General features: G+C 31.0%; 3 protein-coding genes across 6 annotated transcripts; 2 read left to right on the top strand and 1 right to left on the bottom strand.

The window, feature by feature from the left end:
* The first annotated feature begins 450 nt into the window (after window positions 1-450).
* LOC114190092 lies at window positions 451-3509 on the top strand. Of its 4 annotated transcripts, XM_028078859.1 has the most exons (3): window positions 455-582; window positions 893-2731; window positions 2815-2930. In XM_028078859.1, exons 2-3 carry the CDS (start codon window positions 925-927, stop codon window positions 2820-2822), a joined length of 1815 nt encoding a protein of 604 aa, XP_027934660.1. In that variant the 5' UTR covers window positions 455-582; window positions 893-924; the 3' UTR covers window positions 2823-2930. The 4 variants fall into 4 exon arrangements, with proteins under 4 accessions (XP_027934658.1, XP_027934660.1, XP_027934659.1 ...); XM_028078857.1 differs by having other exon boundaries at window positions 451-582; window positions 888-3509; XM_028078858.1 differs by having other exon boundaries at window positions 908-3509.
* Window positions 3510-4071: 562 nt separating this feature from the next.
* Window positions 4072-6517, bottom strand: LOC114190556. The gene is made up of 5 exons (XM_028079492.1): window positions 6224-6517; window positions 4879-4993; window positions 4699-4788; window positions 4482-4580; window positions 4072-4392 (listed from the first exon to the last, which is right to left on the bottom strand). Exons 1-5 carry the CDS (start codon window positions 6289-6291, stop codon window positions 4291-4293), a joined length of 474 nt encoding a protein of 157 aa, XP_027935293.1. The 5' UTR covers window positions 6292-6517; the 3' UTR covers window positions 4072-4290.
* Window positions 6518-11625: 5108 nt separating this feature from the next.
* Window positions 11626-15219, top strand: LOC114192582 (CASP-like protein 5B3). The gene is made up of 3 exons (XM_028082344.1): window positions 11626-12045; window positions 14416-14548; window positions 14736-15219. Exons 1-3 carry the CDS (start codon window positions 11915-11917, stop codon window positions 14928-14930), a joined length of 459 nt encoding a protein of 152 aa, XP_027938145.1. The 5' UTR covers window positions 11626-11914; the 3' UTR covers window positions 14931-15219.
* The last annotated feature ends 5968 nt before the right edge of the window (window positions 15220-21187 follow it).

Raw genomic sequence — 21187 nt, 5'->3', positions numbered from 1 at the left:
TTGAATCCATAAGTGAGCATGTGATAGAAATTCGTCGCATTACCTATATTGTCATTACAAGATATCTATTTCTAAAAATTGTTCATAGATTTTCTTACCATAGATATCATGAATATTTCTTAAAGGAAATACAATTTTAAACAAATTATTTAAAAAATAAATAAATATAAATTAAAAACATCCTAAGTTAAACGTATGAATCTTTTATCCATATGCAAATATATTGCTTCAATTTTATTTTTACTGCAATTAGAATAAAACGAATTTTCTGTATTAAACCATTTATGAACTTGGGTTAAAGGGTATAGTAGTCTTTTCGGTCTTCAGTTCATGCTTTTGAATTGGTTGGAATGATGAAACCACTTAAGTTAAACTTTAAATAAAGTATTATTATAATATTATTATATTATCATTTTAATTTTAAAGTTTAATTAAAGTGAAATGTTCAAACAAAACGAAACCAAAGCAAGTGCGCCACACACTCATCGTTGGAGTGTTCCCAGTTAAGGTTGAAGCGAGTTGCAGTTTGAAATCCTTTGCTGGTTCATCTGCATCACTCAGATCCATCACACCGTTTCACAGGTAACGTCACACCCACTTATACTTTCCTTTCCAATTTCTCACCACATTCTTTTCCCAGAGCAACTTTTTAAAGAATGTTATGGAAATTGAATGAGAATGACCCAACTTAGAAATTCTACGGCTTCAATTTTCCGTACTAGTAATTGTTCATTCTTGTTTTCGCATGATTACATTTGGGTGCTGGGTTTCTAATTTCCATCGAAGATTACCGTTGGGTTCATCTTGTTTGAAAAACTAATGTGCTTTTGCAGAATGTGTCAATGTGATGTTAATTAACTGATTAATTAAATAATTAATGCATCTAGATCAGTTCAATGTGATGTAGATCCTGCAGGCCTCACTATGAATAACGCATTTTCATCGAAGAAATCTTCCTCATTGCCCCCACCACCTACACCAAGCACAGTTGCATCATCCTGTGGGAAAAAGAAGCGAAGTCCTAGAAGCCCTTTGCAGGATCTCAACCGCATTTCCACCAGTAGCAACAGTAGTTATGCTTCTAGCAGTGTCTCCACTGAAGCCCCAAAGGGATGCCTCAGGTTTTTGTCATCCTCTTCCTTTAGAACCCCTGTCCACAGACCCAAGAATCTCACTAAAACTCCCAGCTCAGCCCCTCATGCAGCTGCTTTGAAACTTTCTAAATCGAAATCCTCCAAGGAAAACATTCCAAAGGGTGATGCTGGGTTGAAAACTAAGACACTTGCATTGGATAAGCCACGGAATCATAGGAAGAGGCCCCCTTGCCTCAACCAATGGCAGTCTGGGAAGAAATCAGGTTCTAGGACTGGTCAAAACCAAATGTCCAAGACTTGCTCCACTTTCAAAGACCGTGGCAAGTGTTTACCTAGGTTGCCATCTTCATCAGACCAGGTAAAGGAAAAAGAGAATATCTTGGTAGACAGAAATGATAATGCCGGTGAGCATGACCATGTCATATTGTGTCATGGTGATTTAAACTTGACTCCTTCGAGCAAAAACGCAACAGGGTCGTGTTTGAAAGATGTTAGAGTTTTTGGGGATTTGGAGGAGAATCCAAATGCAAGCATCAGTAGAACACCTCCAATTCACAACTCTGTTTCCCCAGAGATACAATGTGGGTCCTCTCTGGTTCCAAAAACAGTAACACCTGCTTGTTATGGCGCTGGCTATGTTGTTTCTGGTGTTGTTGACAAGAGGAAATGTAGGCCCAGAGGGATTCTCACTGTAGAGAAGAAGTATTTAGGCAGTGGTAAAGTAGCTGATAGTAGTTTTGATGATGATGAGAAAAAAGTAATTGACAGTATTGACCATGCTAGTCCTTCCGTGTTACCTTTGCCAACTGAAGCTGTAGTGCATTGGCTTTCTTCTCCAAGTAAGAAGGGAAAGAACATTCTGAGTCAGAAGTTTGAAAATGGACTAAATAAAAGTCAGGGACTAGCATCATCCATAACTCTTGCTTCCAGTACTTCCCCATCATCCGGTTCCAAGACTTTTTGGGATGTAAGTGATAACAGTGATTTGTCTGGTGGTGCCAATGGTATCATGAGAAAAATCAGTTCTTCGATTTCTCCAAATGGGCTTGCTGAATTTCAAGTACCCTCTGATTACATGCTATCGCCTTCTTATTCATCCTTGTTGTTTTCTCCCAATCCCACACCTATTTGTAGGGCAGGTATCTCAGGAAAAGGAAAAAGCGATCGATACAATCTCATTGATGAGAATTCACCCTTTTCCCTGAATTCATTTGGCAGTGGAAATGTTATTCAAACTCCACAGTCAGATTCTAGTTCAGAATTACATGTTAGATCATCATTGGTGCATGCAGACAATCAAAAGGAAAATAATTCTATCAGAAACGCACTTCTATCAGAAAGCTTCCTTCTCAATAGTTCGATGCCCCCGGTGGATTCTGTTAATTCAAGTTTTCAATTTGATTGTTTAGATATGCCTTGTGAATCTATTGATCTCAGTAAACTTCCAAAATTTTTGGATGATCAGGACCCTTGGTTATCGAGTTCTACAACAGTGAATGCTTCACAGTCCCAAATGAGGATATCATGGAGGGAAGGGTCACTGAGCCAACCTTACGATCTAGATGAATGTGACTGCTGTAGATGCTTGTCAGATGAAGAGGAAAATGTCAATGACTCTGATATCAATAAATTTTCAGGTCCTCAAGTCATTATTGAAACAAAAGATGGTAAAAAATTGAGCAGTGATATTGCAATTACTGAAACTGAGGATAATGAACAGGAAATTGATGGCCTTGGCAAAGAAAAGTTTCGAGCTTTGATGTCATGTTCAGGTGCCGAGTCCCTAAGCATTGATGGTGGTGGTCTAATTGCTTCAGGGGATGATTTAGACTGGACTTTATGCCGCGAGAAGAAGTTATTTGAAGTGTGAGTCGACCCTTCGTAGTTTGATCCATTTGTGAAAAAAAAAAAAATCTTGTTGTAATGTAACACCCCCTCGATCTAGATGGCTATTTAATCATCAAGTTCTTAACTTCCTCCAAGGCTGCGTCGAAATTCCGCTCGCTGATGATGTGCACTTGTCTTGTATATAACGGGGTGAATGAAGAATTTCGACTTGGTTGGAAGCAAAATTTTCTCTACTTCCAATTTAGGAATAATTAACTGCTATTAGTGGTTAATCAGATCAATAGTGGCTACTTAGTAACATTCTTTGAACATATCATCTACTGGTTGAGAAATTGATGCTTCCTGAACAATACATTTTTTACGGACAATTTTATTTTTGTAATGTACCCTTCTCTTTTTCTTTTCTTTGTTTCCTTCTTGTTTGTAGTGAAATTTGTCTTTCGCTTTCCTGTTGGTTAACCAACATCGAGACCACTTATAAATATTTGTACTGTATCAGTTTTTATGGCTTTGGACAAGGTGTCTCTAGTTTATCAAATGGCTAAAGGAAATTATTTGTAGCTTCAAGTCGGCATTTAACACAGACTTCTACATTTTTTTGAGTTATTATAAAATTGAATAATATTGGTAGGGAATATATCAGTGGTCGATCTTCACTGTATGCACAAATTTATTGGATTGATAATAGTCAAAGAACTATACGTTGAATTAGTATTTTGTCTACTGGATCGAAGAATTTCGTGACATAAGAAAAGTGAAATTTACTTGTTGGTACATAAATGATAAGTTTGTGTTTGGAAACTCGTTTGCACTATTTTATTATGAGGTTCTTGCATTTCAATGCAGCAAATACAGAGGGAAGAGACTTGACGGATTGACGTTTCTCTGGACTCGGTTAAGATCCAAAAACATATATATATATATATATATATATATATATATATATATATATATATATATATATATATATATATATATATATATATATATATATATATATATCATGTATTGGATATCTTTCAATTACATTTAATTATGTTAACATTAAACAAATTGTACCGGATTGAACATTGTGAGATAATTGGTCTGTGTAAATATTTGCCAGAGTATCCTGGCCATCAAACCTTGATTGACGAGAAAATCTATCCAAAGCTTTTGTTAATAGCTATTCTTACTGCCAATACAAAAGAATTCCATGAGAACGCATAAGCATGTCCATAATTCAATTATGTGCCCACATACAAAATAATCAATGCGAAAAGGGTTTAATTATTATTCCATAACGCTGCAACCAAGAATTTAATAACCTTTTTACTGGCAACAGATACATACTTCTTTTTTCTAATCTCTAAACTGTCTTTGCTTTTGGGGTCTTCCTCCTGATTTGTTTCCTGCTAATCAAGTATTTCATCTCTATAAAAAATAGCAATGCACCACAAAGTGCTGTGTTCTGCCATAAAAAAAGTGAACACATTTTAAGTTCTGACTCAGGTAAAATCATCAGATAGGAACGCATGAATAACAATAGTTTGCACATACCTGAATGAAATCACTCAGCAATAAACTGTATTCAGGGTTATTAGGTCTATAGTTGTAGAAATCACACAGAATTGGTGTAGAAAGTCCCAGATAAAAGAGCTACAAATAAAAGTAATCAGGGTTATGACGCTTTAGAACCAAAAACAAAGATCAAAACTGAAAAGTAAATTTAAGATTAACATGTATTCATTTCAAAGCCAAGAGAGTAAGCCCTCACCAGAAGATAAGATCCAAATGTACTGCCAAGCACAAATAGAATTCCTCCAACCCCCTTTAAAAATATGGTAGAGGCAATGACTGGCCGAACCTGCATTTAACATTTTATCCAGAAAGATTATACAAGTAAAAATTAAATTCCATTCTAAAAAGTTGATAGTGTGAGAAAAGATGGCCTTACGTTAATGTCTGGTACCGCTACCCCCAGTTTGGAGGATAAATTTCTCCTCACAAGCGCAAGTTTGGGAATCAACTCCTTTGCAACTGGTCCACCAGTGTCATCAAATTCATTAAACCTGGGCAATATGCATTCTATATAAGTAGGAATGTACTAAATGTTGCTTTAAAAGTATTACTAACAAACTAAAAATTACATTAACAACCAAACATTTGATAGTATAAAATGTTGTCAAACAAGGTACGAGGTATACATAGCTATGCCCTTTCATAAACATCAAAATGGTGATGCACCACGAAATAAGTTACAAAAAGTAATAGGACTTAAAACTGCTGAAAAGGTTGTGTCTGGTTACTGAAATGCCTGCCAACCGACATGTCTGCAAGACGTCGTATCAGAACAATAAAATTTAATAGAGCTGTAGTCTCTGCACAAATTGCATATGAATGGTTTTTATGTAATAAATGCCATTGGAAAGCCACAGATTAGTTCTTACTTTATCAGTTGATACACAACAAGGCTTCTACTGAGGTTTTATATTCACTATCCATCCATCCTCCAATAAAGACAAAAATGTAAAATTACAGGAAGCATAGTTCATAAAGAAATACTATTGCTGTTAGAGCTTGAATTTTAACCTAACTTAACCCTACAAAACCAGTTCCTACAAAACCAGTTCCTGACATAAAGTTTGCCCCTCACATAAATGGTACATTTTGGCTACATCACTAGACCATTCGAAATCATCAACTATTGATGCCTAGAAGCTCCTTGTATAGTGTGTTAGGAACAAACCAGAATTCAAGCCATGTTAAATGAGCCATTAAAACCATCGATTTGCAGACTGTACTTGACATCAAACACAGTACTAATTGCAATTTGCAAACTTAAAAATCTCCAATGGTTTGAAGGAAGAAACTACAGGAAAATCAACATCAAACATACATGCAATGAGCAACTCAAAGTTTCAGGATCGCTTTTGTTATTATTACTAATTGCTCTTTGTATTTTTATTCCAACATGCCTGCACACCCAAGAAAACTAAGCAATTAACTAATAGTTTACATTAATGTAAACCATGAAGTTCCAGAGACAACTCTTTACACTAAAAGACGCGTCATTAAACTGGAACAACTGAGCATAGTTCCCAAAAGAATCATTGAGCAATACGAAGAAGCCCAATTATACAAAAAAATGTATCCATTAAACAACATCATGGGTTTATACAATAGCTATGTGAAAATACAAATCTGAATGAAAACCCAGATGGAAAAAATGAAAATTTAATGGACAAACATTAAATAATTTGAACATTACGAATGGATCTAGAAAGAGAGAGAGGACTCACATCTGCCATGCTGAGAGGATGAAAAGGGAGGCAAAGAGGACACGACCCAGAAAGGAGGAAAACCCCATTATTGTGACTGTGTTTTGAAGTAGCAGCAGCAGACGCAGAAGGGGAGAAAATAAAAGAAAAAGGGTCGCAGTGTTCTGCGGATTGTAATCAATTTGGATTTGGTCTCTATTTTGATTTGTTAAAGAATTTGAACCAAATTTAAGGTCCGAAACATTAGGAATATTTAGTGAGACGAGGATAAATGTTATGCAAGAAAAACACAAATGTCATATACTGCTTAACACTTTTTTATTTTTGTCATTAACACATATGCTTATCTTACTGCTTTAATTGATTTGTCATTTTTCTTTTTTGCTTTGATTTCAACTAACTTAGTTTGCAATCGCTTTAAGATTTAAAGTGCGCGTGACTCCGTACTATATTGTTGATTTCCTATTAATTGATTTGATACCTCCACCTTTTTTTTAGGAAGAATTTGATAAATCTCAGGGGATGGGTTGAGAAAGAGTTAATAATAAGGGATAACTATTGAAATAAATCATTGTCTTTTTTCTTTACTCCAATCCAAGTTAAATAAAATTAATTAATGAAAAAGCTTGAGAGCTGCAAAAGTTTATTCTCTCTTCATTTGCAAAAGATCCTTAAGGTAGTAATCTCAAGTTTTATCCCACATTAGGTAATAATATTTTCTTTTTCCCCAATCTCCATATATTTATCTTAAGAAAGAAATCCTACATGATTGTTTATCGAGAGAGGGGACGAAATAGAGAATTTCAAATTGAATTTTGATCGTTAAGTATTATATATACATAGTCCGGTGTAAATCTTGACAAAATATTTGAAATGGTCAAAATAATATATTCAAAATTTATATATTTTATTATTGTCAGTAACGTAATAAACAATATAAATAATTTAGTATTTAGTATTTAGTATTAAAATTTTTTTATATGTTTCTTCTTAAAGAAACAGTTTTGAAGTTGTATTCGATATAAAATCCATTTTAAATCATTTGTTTCTAAATTTTTTTTCACCCATGTTCAAAAGAATTAATATCAAACCTCTACTTATAATTCTTTGAATTCTTTTAATCTTAAGAAATGGTTCCTTTAATTCAATAATTGAATCATCAACCTCATGCTTGAAAATATATAGAATAGTAAATCCATCTAGTTTTTATCTTCATGAATATCTTTTCTTTTATCACTTTAAAAAAATTAAGAAAAAATTATCAAAATTTAATATAAATTAAGAGACGTAATTACTAAAAGAAATATATATGATAAGTCAAAACTAAAAATGGTTATGAAAAAACATATAGTACATGACTCTTCCTTTAATATTCATAAAAAAATTATACAAAAAACTTATGAGATGAAAGAAAATATTAACTATTAAATAAATATTTTACTATTAAGAGATGAAAGAGTTACCTTTTTTATCTTAAAAAAATAGAGAGAACATATGAATAAATGAGAATAGAAAGAATGAATTTGTGTCTAACTTTCTTTATAAAAAAAGAACAAAAGAAAATATATAAGAGTGAAAGATAGATAGAACATGTGAAAAACTTAAAAATAATGAAAGAGAACATAAACAACATCCTAATAATTTTTTATTTTTATTATATTTAATTTTATGGTTTTTTATTTATTAAAATTAAATATTATAATTTATAAATAAAAATAAATATATTTTTTATAGTTTAATTTTCATCAATATAATGTGTATTATATATTCAAAAAATAAATAAAATTTTGGGATATATTTTTTAAAAATATTTAAAAATTTTGGGGAGACTGTGATCCTGAGACCAAACTAACGTTGGTCCTTGTATATAGGTGTGTGTGGTTATATGAGAGTTATTTTAGAATTTTGAATCATGTGTTTCATTCTCATTTTAATATAGTTACTTAAAGTTAGTGATGAGAAAAAATTGTACACACAATATTTAAAATTTGTGAGAAATACTAAATGATATCTTTCATTGATATTTATGGATAATGGATGAGATTTAAGTATGGATATGAATTATAACAAGTCGAGTAAGGGTAGTTTTTGTCTAACAAATTCTGTCTTATTATACGTCTCATCAGTTAAATATCCATGGTATCCATAAATATATTTATATATTATTTTTTTTATTAAAAAATATATTTCAAAATAAATGTTTAAAACATAAAATTTTTTCATTAAGAATATTTATCATCCATGAAATTTTTTCACAAATATCTTTAAGGATGAAGGTTTTTATCATCCTCATGTATAAATATCATGACATCCGACCTATGGATACTTTTTACCCACTATATTTATTAATGAATTTTATTTAAATATATTTTTTTAAAATTCATGTGATTAAAATAAAATTATTAACAAAAAGATATCATGAAAAAATTGTTTAAAAACTGGCTTCATATATTTATATATTTTTATTTAGTCCTATGAAATTTGAATTTATTTTATGAAAGATTAATTTTTTATATCCTAACACAACTCATTTTAATTTGTTTTCTAAAAGTATCAAATTTGTTTACATTAATATTAATGATTAATTTATTTTGAATTGTATTTAAAAATTAAATTTTTATTTTTAAGTTTTACTTTAATAATTAAATTTAAATTTTTAAAAAATAGATATAAAAATCTTTGTAAATAACTACGAGTATATCCACGAGTATAAAAAGACGTTCAAATACTTTTTTATTAATACTCCATGAATAATACAAAATAATAAAATAGATAACCAAACGAATCTGTTTCCACGGTAGGATGAATAATATAGATAAGCACTATTAGTCTTCAACCCAGCCTGTTATACCTACTTAAAGTATTAGGATTATTAAGGCGAGAAAAATTTATTTGTTTCTTTCATTAAATTATAAATTGATACAATTTGAGTGTGACTCACATTGTTGTAAACTGATACGCGATTTTATTTATTTTTCAATAAAAGAATGTGGTGGCAGTAGAAGGTAAATTTATATTACACCAGGTAAAAGTCAATTGACATCAGGTATAAATTGTTTGTCACCATTAAGAAGTCAACGGTAGTTGATACTTATTGTTTGTCACCCTTTAAGAATGTCAACATGAGTTAATACATACTTATCTTGATGAAATTTAATATTACTTTGAAAGCAATAATAAAATAAATTATTTTTTTAACGAATGTTAATATTAACTCTATAATTAATGATAGATGAAATTGAGATTTTTCTTATCTTAGAAATTTGTGCCGGCATCTTAAGATAATTTCTCTCGATTTTGAAACAATATTTTACTTGGACACATTTCATAACTTAATGAAAACTAAATTGTACATTTTAGGCTTCAACATGAACAATACCACATTGAAATATAATTTGAAACTTATTAAATTCATAAATTTAAATAAAATCATCTCTTCCTGTCACAGTCTCATTTGTGGGATTTGATAAAGTAAAATATGAGAAATAGTTTGAACAATCTTAAAAGAGTAGAAGAAAGAAACTACATATGCTAGTAAGGAGAAGTTTACGAAAGATAAAAGAAAATAGTTATATATATAAAACAAGGAGAGAATTAATGAAGCATGTTTAGGCTACAATTATTAAAAAAGTAAATTAGAAAATACTGTCTTAACGAAAAAGGCAAAGACTAAGTTTTTCTTTGAAAATGGTGTAAACTTAGTTCCACATCGTCTACAAAATTCTGACTGAAGGTGATAAATTTTTAAAAAATATAAAATAAAATCGTCAGTAGCCCCAATCAACTACAACTATGAAATCTCGTTAGCATAGAAGGTTGTAAACGCTTGAGGGTATAAACAGCTCTCTAGTCCCACATCGAAGACTATAAAACCTAAGCTATCCTATATAGCAATTCCTTGCAATTTCTATTGTTCCTTTTCAATTAAATAAACTGTGCTGTGTCCTGTGATTTAAATCTGGTTCATTCTAAATCTGCATTTTTCTAAAACAATTTTAAAATGCAAAAAATAGGGAGTTTTATTTATGTGCCTAATCCTACAGAGCACTAATATTTGAAAATTCAACTTGATAATTGAAAATTGTAGCAAAAGTGTTATTATTGAGTGCCATTTAAATGAGATTGTTTTAGCAATTGGGGATTACCTTCTATTCCTAATACATAGTAGTACTTTCCCTCTCATATTTTGATTTTCTCATCTGAAAAATAGTTTGTTCAGACTTGTGCATCAAAAGTTTACTTGAAGATCATACATATATTTCATCCTCAATCCACCGGAGGTAATTTTCAAAGTTAACAAACCATCAATAGAGTTATAGCTAGATTCCCGAGTTTTTCCCTTATGCTCTTCTTCTCTCATTCACTCTGATTGTTCTACTTATTTTCTTTAGGAGCTTTTATTTCTGGGTCTTCCCTCTTGTTTACTGTATAGAATTTTTCTATTCCAATAATAGAAATACAATGAATATTATATCATTAAATTTGTAAAAGTCTTAATGTCATGAAAATGATGCTAGCTAATAGTTAGATTTTTCTTGAGCAATCTTTGTAATTGATACCAATAGGTCAATTTTTAGTAGTATGTTGGCAGGGAAAAGGCTACCTTTGACTTCTACATTTGAAAGGTTGTTGTGAAGGGAACAAGTACAAAAGTATTCCTTGAATTAAGTTTTAGTGAATTTTATGTGACACAGAAATTTTCAAGTATTTGGTGGCTGTGGCTGTGACTGCTTAAGATGGTCAAATCAAGGTGGTAGGAGAAGAGGTTTTGTCGTAGTCTCGAAGGTCTGCCATTCTTATGTTAAAAGTTATTCATGCATCAGTTACAGTAAAAGAAGACTAATGTCTACTTGAAGGTATGCTATTCTTATGTTTAAAAATCTCTTTTATTTTAATTCAATATTGTAACCTTGACTTTAATATGGTGATTCCTTTTTTTTTTTCAAAATAAACACTATTACTGAAACATTTTTGTTAAAAATAAAGCAAAACTTATAAATAGACAGTTTATATATTTATTTTAATCTATATTTCAAAAATATATTTTGAAGAGACCAGTATACTTCATTTCTGTGGGATGGCGGCTCTGTTAAACCAGAAGTCAGTCCCAGAACATAACATCAATCTCTTCTTTCTTCCCAAAGTTCAAGAAAATAGAAAAAAAAATATTGATAAAAAGACAAACATAGCCTTGGAAGTTGACATGACAATACTAAAATTGTATGGGCAATTTCGAAAAGAATTTATGAAAAATATGAACATAACATAGTATATACATAATGTGGGTCCATACACTTTTGTGACATAACCTGCACGCTACTGGGGACGCGTGGGTGAGAGTTCACTTTCACTGTGCCAGAAAAAGAACATAACCAAAAGAAAATAAAAGAAAAGAAAAGAAAAGAAAGAGAAATGCATTTACAAGCAACCGAACCGAGGCTGTTCTGTTTGGTCACACGTTTGACTATTGCGATTTGCCAACCTTAACATCCTTGCTTTCCTTATCTATCTAATCTAACTTCCTCATTTCCCTGTCCTGTTTTGCCCGTGACAGCCTCTCCTCACCCCAGATTTCAATTTCCCTTCTTTCTTTCTGGGTCTTCATCTGTTTGCCTTAAAACTCTTAACTTTCTTTTCTTTTTTACTTTTGGGTCAAATATGAAGATGGGTGTTCATCCATAGCCATTGAGAATCCTAGATTTGGAGGGAAAGATGAAAGATTTCCCTGGAACACCGGGCACTCTCCTTGCTTTGGCTCTGAGGATATCACAGTTCGTTTTTGCTGCTGGATCAATTGCTTCCATGGCTACCACTCCCAGTTTCTTTAATTTTACGGCCTTTTGGTAATAAGTTATACATTTCGCTCTTCTGAAACTTTTTCTTGCATTTATCTGTTGTGTGACTTTGTTTCAGTACTGATGAAATCCTTGAAACACATAACTTGCATGTTAGCCAACTGTTGTTGATTCTGTTTTTGTGCATGTAATTTGAGTTAATCCAGCTTCTTCAAGCAGGTTTAGCACTTTGGCTGTTTTAGTCGTGATTGGAGTGAAGAATGTGTAGTGGAAATTTGTCATTGTTGTTGGGAAATGAGAATTGGGAAATGTGATATTCATGAAGCTTTCTAATCAGAATTTTTACCTGACTGAGGCTATGCTTGGAAACAGAGGATTCGAATGGGATGTAAAAGCTAACTTTTGGTTTATAAAAATCATATCCAAAATGTGGAACCAGACATGTTCTTAGCTTTTAAAAATCACATCTGAAACAAGAAAGCAAACACGTTATGATCAAACTTGTGTGGAAATTCTCTTATCAGTTGTTTACCATTTAACTGAAATTGACACAGGTCTCCCCTAGAAGAAACTTAGTGCTAGTTATTTTGATGGAGGATAACTTATTAGGTAATTCAGGACCAACTTGTTCATGGTGCTGATCAATCTCTATAAGTTTTGTGTATGTCGCAGGTACTTTTAAACACATGTGAAAAATACAAAAGTATACTTCAGAAAACAAATTTGTATCATAAAAGTAGACGTGTTCAAATTTTGAAAAACCTTTGTGGTAATTTATAGAAGGTTCCTTCACCAATGGTTTGCAAATATATAATTGTACTTAGGCTGTGAATATGTTTGTAGTGCATGTAAAAGATGCGTAATTTGATTTTTTTTCTTTATGTTTTTCATCCCTCTGAAATTGAAAATACTGTTTTTTATCCTTTGTATCATGCTACACTCGTTAACTGCTTGGGAGGTAAATGAAAAGTAAAGAGACTGTTTCATGGTATCAGCAAGTTACCCCTTTAAAAAAACTGTTAAGGTCTGTAAAATGCTTGTTATTTATCTATCTTAACAATAGATGTTAGGATCAAAACGGTGATGTAAAATTTTGAAATAATGAAAACCAGAGAACTATAGTTTATATGGATTTAAACCAAAAGTCATACATTTTATAAGAACTAAAGCAATGTTTTCTAATTATAGAGGGATTAAAACACAATCATTTTATAGGTATTAAAAACGTACTTAAACCTTGTATATTGATTGAAGAAATTTAAGAAGTTGCTTAAAGAAAGGTTTAATCTCCTTTGGTTGAATAACTAATTAAGGAGGAAAACTTGGCTACATGAGGATTGGGGAGGTGTACAGATGGAAATTATCCTATCAAGAGTGAGAATTCAAATTTATAACATTGTGGCGGATTCAAATTAAATAAAAACTATCCGATTTTTTGTATGAGCAAATGAGCTTCTGAACTTGAATGTCATATAAAAGGTAAGGAATGAAAGGTTATTTCATGGTTTTGAGGATGGTGAGAATGAGAATAGCATCTTCTTAGTGAGTTTGGTACTATGTACAATTTGATTAAAGTTATTTGGTAACTTCTTAGAAAGATTCACCAAAACATCTTTCGTTCTTAAGTTGTACATAAGAAGTGGTAATTTTGTGTCTGTGCCTCCTTGATCTTTAGTTATATATCCACAGCATTGACAATAAACTGTAATGTTTAATGACTTACATGTTTAATGACAATAAATTTTAGTTTGTTTACCCTCTCTAGACTCCACTAGGTGGGAGCCTTATGAAATCATCATACTTTTGTGTTAATAACTTTTGGTTGATAACTGCATCCCAAGTTCCCAACTATTCATTGATATCAGCAGCATTTTTCACAATTCTTGTTGTCTGTTGATTTTCAAATAGTTAGACCTATAGAACATGGACCTACTAACCATTCAATTCCAAATACATTTGGTTTTTTCACTCAAGTTGTGCTCGAAGATTTTGACATACTTATGTGGAAAAAGAATTACACTGAACAATTACTTCGAGGTCATTGTTTTTGTTTCAACAGATTACTCATTAGGCGCAATCTATCTCAGTTCAGTTTGTTTCACTATCGGACATGTTCATATGATATTCCCTCTACTTGTCATGTTCCCCTAAAGCCTATGAATATTACTTTCAAGCTCTTGTTGTTAATCGGTGTATATGCCAAATGAAGATATGAAACTAAAAATGCTACATGAGCTTTGGTTCTCCAAAGCAAATGATGTCTGTAGTAAAACTGTTTTTCTCTGTAATCTTTGACACTAAGAACCTCTTGAAACATGTATGTCATAAACTGTTTTATCGTTGACATGATAATATGGAAATATACTTAAGTTGTTGATGAACATCAACTTGACGCTTACTGTTCCTTTTGTGATACAGTTATTTGATAGCTTCAATGGGTTTACAAGTGATTTGGAGTTTTGGGATTGCTTTATTGGACGCATATGCCTATGTGAGTAAGAAGGTCCTCCACAACGCAGTACTGGTTAGCCTCTTTGTAGTTGGAGATTGGGTTAGCCTCTGCCTAAACTTTTACTCTTACTAGTTTGTTTTTGACTTGCGAATAAATCCTTAAGAATAGTGTTTCAACACGTCTCAGGAATTTACTTATTTGTGTCTTCATCATTCTTTTTGCTACATAATATTAGTTCTGAAGTTATGATCTTTCATTTAAAAGTGTTCTTGACTGCTTTGTACAGGTAACAGCAACACTATCACTAGCTGCAGCTTCTTCCTCAGCTGGCATCACAGTTTTGTACTTCAATGATCTTGGACACTGCCATTTTGGAGAGGAATGCCAAAAGTACCAGATTTCAGTGGCCTTAGCGTTCTTGAGCTGGTTACCGATTTCAATATCATCCCTAATTATGCTCTGGCTATTAGCAGCAGGCTAGCATACTCTATATTTGAATACCATCACGTGTTCATCTAATTGGAAATTTTCTTTGGAAGTGTCAATAGGAAAGGAAATAGAGTACAGGGTTACACGCATTTAAAACGATTCCTTCATTTCATCTCCAAATGTGGTAGCTGTAGATTGTAAAGAGTATAAATGTATACGTGATTTTGCCTTGCAAAGAAATTAAGTTACCAAAGTGTTATGCTGATTTCCTGTTCCTGTAACTATGTAACTAGAACAAAGTTAAACATTTTATGTTTACAGGGAATTGGGTTGCTAATGCATGTTTTTGCAAGATGGTTTTCTCTTTTCTCATCTCACAAGTATATCTTTATTGGAGTACCTTTATCCTTGCTTATTATGTCACTGGTAACTCCTGCTAACATTAAGAAGAAACCGTGTAGAACACACATTTAATGTTGTATCAGAGGTATTGGTACTTGTGATTAAAACACTATATGAGAAAACACACATTTAATGTTGGTGTTGGTAAAGAGTCGACACTAACAAGTTAAAATTGACTCTAAATATTTAGAACCAAATTTGCATAATATGTGCATCTGATTTTAAAATCACGGATGTTAATTTGTTAGTAGGAGCTTTTGACAATGTTAACTCATAACTAATTTTTAAATTATTTTTTAAAAAGCAATTTAGTGTTATACTAATATATTTTTATTTTAAGATTTATTTGATTTAGTGTCAGCTTAGTCGAACAATAAAAAATAAATTCTCGTATATTACTTTCATATTCAAAAAATATAAATGAAAAAAATAGAAAGAAAAAGAAATGAAAAAGATGAATGTGTATAAGGGAGATGAATGTGAGTGAAAGAAATGAATATAAAAAAAGAAGGTGAGGAGAAGAACATGATGAAGATGTTGAGAAAAATATGAATAAAGGGGGTGACGAAAAAGAATGTAAGCGAATGTGTGTGGATAGAAAAGATGAGCGTGGATAAGGACGGATCTTAATTAGTGTATTTGAGGGGGTTAAATATACTTTGAACCCCTAAACATGTTCATGAAATTGAAATTTATTCATGTCTTAAATTTTTATAAATTTTGATCTCTAAACTTTAAAAATGAATAAGTGTAGTTCTTCTTTTAATCCAATGACATTAAATTTATTTAACGTATTAAACGACGTTCTTGGTAGACATATAGTGAAAACAGTTTAAACACAAATTAAAATGTCATTTGACAAGTCAAAAACAAATTCAATGTAGTTGAATTAAGAAGACTATATTTATTCATTTTTTAAATTTGATGATCAAGCTGTATCAAAGTTTGATACAAAAAATGAATTTCAATTTCGTGTAAGTTAAGAGATCAAAAACATAATTAACCTCATTTAACATGTTATGTTCGCATATACCCATTTACTTTAGGCCCATTTACTTCTAGCTCTCCGGTTACCTTTGTGTGTATACATCTTGTAACATTTTATAACACTCAATATATAATACACAATCTCCTCTCCTTCTCCATGTATTTCTTTATCCTTTGTCCATGTATTTCTTTATCCTTTGTTTTCTACATGTATTAAGAGAACCAAACACGATCCATGATTGAGAAGGAATCCTTGCAGTAGTTCCTCTATCCTAAAGTATTGTTGGGAAAAACCCCCGAGAATCACTTTATTAATAGAGAAATAATATAAACATAAGGAAACACATAGACAACACACCCATGCCCTTTGGCACCGAGTACACCCACACTCTCCAAAGTAATAATTTAAATCAAACCTCACAACACTCTTATTACAAGATTATTATAAGAGTCAAATATAAGCTTGAAGTGTCTTTGACTCGGGACAAAGAACATCACAGACTTAGAGCTGAGACTTTTCAAAACATGTTATTTTCATCATCCCAATATTCTTCACCCTAATTAAAATAAACACATCTTCATTGTCTATACCAGCAATCATACTCCACCATAAGGGGTATCACTTGGAATCAAGTTGTTCCGAGAATTTCCACTTGGAATCAAACTATCCCAAGAATTTCTACTTGGAATCAAACCATCCCAAGAATTTTCATTTGGAATCAAACCATCTCAAGAATTTCCACTCGAAATCAAACCATCCCAGGAATCTTCACTTGGAGTTAAACCATTCGAAGAATTTCCATTTGGAATCAAACAAACCCAAGAATTTCCACTTGGAATCAAACCATCCCAAGAATTTCCACTTGAAATCAAACAATCCCAAGAATTTTCACTCTGAATAGTCATCCCAAGAATTTCCATGCACCATGCATCAATGCTAACCAATGCCCACACACATTGCATTAATATTAGCCAATGCTCGCGCATAAACACCATACATCCTTTGTCCGACGGAACCATACTGCAACCCATGACGCAAAACCACATAACATGACGAAAAACCACAAATCGAACATCTGCACTTCGCAGTCACCGTGGCGGAGGCCAAGTGGGCCGAGTCACAATCGAATCGTGACGTTTGGGCTGTTACACTCTTAAGTAAAAATAGTTGCGCCTTGATTAATGGTTATAGTTTTTGGCCTAGTGGAAAGTGTTCAATCCTAACAATTGATATCAGAGCCTAAGGCCACAAGTTTGATTCTAAGTGGACAATTGTTAAGGAAAAAATTGTTGCGGGTTGAAAATTTGATTTCTACATATCCAGGCTTTGAAAAGCTTTTTATATCTATTTTGACATCCAAAAAATAATTTTCAAAAATCTGTCACTAAGTGTGGATTTACTAAAAGGACTTTTGTGTTATATTCCATGGAAGATTCCAAAATGAACTTAGTGTGGACTATGTTGGTGGAGGTCCACGTTTTTCATGGTGTAGATATTGATCGGTGATATTCCTTTTAAGGTTAGGAGTTTGTCGAATAATTTGTCGTACGATGGATTTGATGAAATTTTGGTGAGAATCGAAGAACTTGCCCTTTAAAGCCAATATAAAGTGATTTGAGAATGACATGAATGTCATGTAATTGGGTAACTATGCCTTAAAGTGTATATGTGAAGTGAAACAAGATAGTTGTGGAACACACTCTTCCACCACCTCATTTTATTAAAATTATGTGTTGTTCACAGACAAATTGTGATGGTGCAGTGAAAATATGAAAAATGTGATGGATGATGATGATGATGACATTGACCAAGATGGGATGGGGATGATGGATGATCACGATGAGAGTGACCAGAGTGTTATATATGTCTAAACATGATGAAATTGACTAAGAAGAAATGCATGGTAATGGTGTTAATCACTAATTTGATGCACTAAATCCTTTATTAATATTGTATGTTAGGGATAAGCTCATATGAATCATGGTGGGCCTAATTAGAATCTATATAATGTAAGACCTGAAATTTTCTTTCCAAATATAGTTTTCTAACGTATAAATAATAATAGTGTTACAATAATTTGTTCTATATTTCATTAAGAATTTCATTTCTTCAGAATTCAAATTCTCTCTGAACTCTTATTTGATTTTTCTTCTCTTATATTTTTTTGGATGTTTATTATGGAATGTGCTGAAGGTGTAGGATTACAATTTGAAAGCTACAGTTGCATAGTTAGAGTAAGATCGTTCAAGCAATGTGCGATGATGTAATGATTATATACATGTATAATATATATATATATATATATATATATATATATATATATATATATATATATATATATATATATATATAAAAAATGTGCTAATAATAAGATGCATATCTTTATATGATATACACAATGTATATATTGGGAATCTAGGATCAAAATATTAAGCACAAAAACACTTATTACCAATGATAGATATTCTAATTTCAGTAATAGTTGATATCACATACAAATTAAGACATAGCTGAATGAGAAGTAAAACGAGATTTTTATATTTACCAAGTATGTACAATGAAAACTTTAATTCAATACATTAGATATCACTATTCAAATCAATTAAACTTTATTACCGTTGTGACATGACATAATATAATAGCTAATGATACAACATTGTTGTTTATTTATTTTAAATAAGAATTTAAATTTTTAGCTCATTAACAACAAGAGACTTCTGGCCAAAATGATAAGTATTTATATTGTAGTCTAAAATACACATGTTTTGACCTTAAACAAAATTTAATACTTTTATGTATCTTACAAGAATTTATATTTTATTTGTTTTTATTTTATTTTATTTTTTATTCTGTATTTGAATTTGAAAATGGATTTGAGAGAATGAATTTGAAGAAGGGGAGAAACGGATGAATATAGTATTATTTAGATTAATGAAAGTGATGAAAAATTAAAAAAAAAATAAAATAAAAATTTATGAAAGTTTAGAGTGATGTGATATGATTGGTAAATTAAAATATATTTTAATATATAAAAATAAAATTTTATCATTTATCATAAAAGTAATTTAATATAAAATATAATTAATGTTATTATTATTATACTTCTTTATAACAATTTAAGTGTTATTTTTACCCTATAAGTGCTCTTTTTTTTTTTTTTTGCAAACATGGCCTAAACCTTCCTCGTTGAAATCCCCAACTGAAACCGGATCCCACAAGAGTCAATTTTTGGCTTCCTAATACTCTAGTGATTCTTAATAGGAGAAACCAAAACTTTTTCTTGAGTACGAATTCCATAGTTTTTCATAACTACTTTTATAAATTTTTATTAGTGTCAAGATTCAGTACAGCATAAAGAAAAGTTTAATTATTTGGTTAGGTAAAATTTACAACGTCTTGAATCACGGAACAAAAAAGTTGTAATCTTGACGTAATTTCATAAAAGTGAATTACAGATTTTGTTAGCTGTCTGTGCTCACGGAATAAAAGAATTTTGGGCCCTTTGATGTGATGTGGGTTTATTGAATGCATTTTTTGACCCATCTAAAAGTGTTTTCTATTAAAAATATAACATAGATTTTTTTGGTGAAATTCTTGAGAGAAACCTTACACCTCCAATGAATGAACTTTATGCTGCCTATTATTATAATTAATTTCACATATGAATTATTCGATCCTTTGATTACAATCTTAATTACCAATACCAAGTAGGAAGGAATGTGCCTTCAAGAATGTAATATGTACCTGCATAACATAACCTTTTGATTATTCGTTCTGGAATAAAAATCCCTTTCAAATCTCAATTTAACTCAATTTTATTAAGATTTACATTTAGCTTACATTCATTCAATGTGAAAACAAGAAAGAATGATATTATCATTATTTTCCGTTAGCATTAATATAACAATTGATCATAGTATAAAATTTTAAGAAAAATTATACTTTTACTCTTATCTTTTGAGTCTCATCCTTTATTTTTTTCACGTGATTTAGTGTGGATTATTGATTTTTTCAATTAAAAAAAATAGTGATATATTAATCAATAACCTACACTAAGTCACATTAAAAAATAGAGGATAAAAATCAAAAAAATAAAATTCATATTATTATTGTCCAAATATTAATAAACATAATCATAATGAATAATTTTTTAAGGGTTAAATATGTTTTTAGTCCCTCAAGTTTTAGTAAAATTTGAAATTAGTCATCTTCAAAACTTTCGACCAATTTAGTCATTCATCTTTAAAAATACGTAAATTTAATCATTTTAAAAAAATTTTGTTAAGTTTATCTGACATTTCAAACGCATTTCATGATAGTATTTGAATTGTTTACACCGTTTGATACATTTTCGTTTTAATGTTAACTCAAAAATTATCATAAAATACATTTAAAATGTCAAATAAACTTAATAAAATTTGACAAGAAGAATTAAATTCACACATTTTTAAAAATGAAGGACTAAATTGGTATAAAGTTTCAAAAAGATACTAATTTCAAAATTAACTGAAACTTAAGAGACAAAAAACATATTTAACTCATTTTTCAAAGGAAAATGATATTTTAATCCACTTTTTTTTACCCATTTTTAACCTACTACTTCAATCACCATTAAATCATTTATTTTGATTTTTTTTAGGTTAAAATACCTTTTTGGTCCCAATTTTCGTCAAGTTTTTTCAAATAAGTCCTAATTTTAGTTTTGTGTTCAAATAGGTCCCAATTTTCGTCAATTTTGTTCAATTGGGTCCTTTTTTGCTAACACCGTTTAAATCATTAACGGCCATGAACAGTGACTGCCACGTGTCACTTCGTGGTTTTTTTGAATTTTTTTTAAATGTTTTTAATTTTTTTTAAATGTACACATGTCAACCCAGGAGCGTGACACGTGTCACTTCGTGGTTTTTTTGAATTTTTTA

This window comes from Vigna unguiculata, chromosome 7 (genome assembly GCF_004118075.2).
Source record: "Vigna unguiculata cultivar IT97K-499-35 chromosome 7, ASM411807v1, whole genome shotgun sequence".
NCBI classification, from domain to species: Eukaryota; Viridiplantae; Streptophyta; class Magnoliopsida; order Fabales; family Fabaceae; genus Vigna; species Vigna unguiculata.
This window is presented reverse-complemented; position numbering and strand designations above follow the sequence as displayed.